This window comes from Pundamilia nyererei, unplaced genomic scaffold (genome assembly GCF_000239375.1).
Source record: "Pundamilia nyererei isolate P.nyererei 1_Seehausen unplaced genomic scaffold, PunNye1.0 scaffold00041, whole genome shotgun sequence".
Taxonomy (NCBI): domain Eukaryota; kingdom Metazoa; phylum Chordata; class Actinopteri; order Cichliformes; family Cichlidae; genus Pundamilia; species Pundamilia nyererei.
Window position 1 is genome coordinate 2,266,924 of NW_005187442.1, and position 1,764 is coordinate 2,268,687.

Genomic DNA, 1,764 nt, shown 5'->3' on the forward strand with positions numbered 1-1,764 from the left:
AAGACAAAGATGAGCAGGAGGTGCACAAAGATCCAGATGTCACTGAGGATAAGGCAGCAATACCAGACAGTATTACTGCTGCAGAGCAGAAATTAGACAGTGCAGTGGATGAAAAAGAAAACATGACCGAAAGTGAAAAACACCTCGACTTGTCCGCTAATGAGAGGTCCAGTGACTCAGACCTCAGAGATGATGATAACATAGTAAATGACAGCCTGCCTAATCAGATACCTGATGATTCAATGACAGATTTAGGAAGTAATAACAGTCGAGCAGAATCACCTGTTGATGAGCCAGAGATTCAGGATGCACTACATACAAGGGAGATGATGGAAGAAGATGAGACTCCAGATGCGGAGGAGGGGAACGATGAAGAGAGAGAAGAATTACTTGAAGATGAAAACGCGCTTTTGTTCTCGCAGTCAGACAAAACCTTGCCTGAAACAAGTCCACCTACCGTGTCACCTCCAGAGCCAGAATACAGCGAAAGCGTAATGAGATTGACTCTGCTGTGGGATCACTTCACAGAGGAGAAGATGGAGCAGGTCCAAAAGCTTCTGGGTCTAAAAAATCTCTTCAAACTGGAGGCCATGTTCATGGATCTGGACATAGAGTTTCAGGCTACCCGTCAGTCACAGACGGGTACTACAGAGGACATTGAAAATGCGCTCGAAGGCATCTTGGAAGCCTCTGAGAACACTATCTTGGACGAGATTGAGAAGATGCTTGATAGCCGGCACACTAAACACGACTATGATCACCATATGGACACAAGTAATTTGGATGAAGAAACAGAAATACTGGACGACTTTCAGGAGCTGGCTTTCAGCCTGCGGCAAAAATATTCAACAGCCAGTGACAGCACGCCTTTAGCACTAGAACTGTCATCAGACACTGAGAAAGGTGGGTTTGATCTGTATTATTTGAAGTATCTTGAGTACAAAAAGGCTTACACGTCTCTGTGGTTGCTTATTCTGCTTTAAACATTGACAGTTGTGCTATTAAATATGTTCATTGCATCAGTTTATAATCAAAGTGAATGCAGAATTTGATACTGTGACGAAGCAGATATCCAGCATCTTGTTTCCAGATAAATAGATAGTGTCGTCATCACGCTAAAAGGGAGTTCAGTTCACACCCAACAGTAATGGAGCCGTTGAGATAGGATTTCCTGCTTTTCTTACCATCCTAACAACAATTAATTGTGGTCACAAAGGGAAAGAAAAACATGTTTCCTTCTCGTTCTCTTTGACATCAGAAACTTCCCCCTAGGTTTTTTCAGTGTAGTCAGCTAGTCAAATCAACTTTTGAGGTGAAATTTTAGATATGTTGACTATCAGTGAACACAGTGACATAAGACTCTGACCTAAATTAAAAGGAAATGTTCATAATTTCATTACAGAAAATTAAAGAAATTACTTTTTAAAAGGTAAAAAAATAGCAAAAAGGCCCAAGAGTTTAGTGAACTTACCTCAAATTGCTTATTTTATTCAAACTCCAATCCAGAAAAAACACTCTTAAAGCTATTTTACAACAATAACAGAGGAGAAACTATTCCAAACTTTCTATCTTTTCTCTCACTTTGTTTGCTGTTTTGTTTTTCTGAACCAATGGTTTCATTTTTGGGCAGCACGGTGGTTAGCACTGTTGCCGCACAGCAAGAAGGTCCTGAGTTCAATTCCCCCACAGTCTTTCTGTGTGGAGTTTGCATGTTCTCCCCGTGTTTGCGTGGGTTCCCTCCGGGTACTCCGGCTTCCTCCCACC

The 1,764-nt window shown here is 41.6% G+C and overlaps 1 protein-coding gene across 2 annotated transcripts in view; it reads left to right on the top strand.

The window, feature by feature from the left end:
- The window catches only part of mia3 (MIA SH3 domain ER export factor 3), a 21,606-nt gene that overhangs the window by 4,379 nt on the left and 15,463 nt on the right, over window positions 1-1,764 (top strand). For both annotated transcript variants that reach the window (XM_005731097.1, XM_005731098.1), the window contains exon 5: window positions 21-903. In XM_005731097.1, the coding sequence (XP_005731154.1) occupies window positions 21-903 (883 nt within the window). The remainder of the gene's footprint in view (window positions 1-20; window positions 904-1,764) is intronic.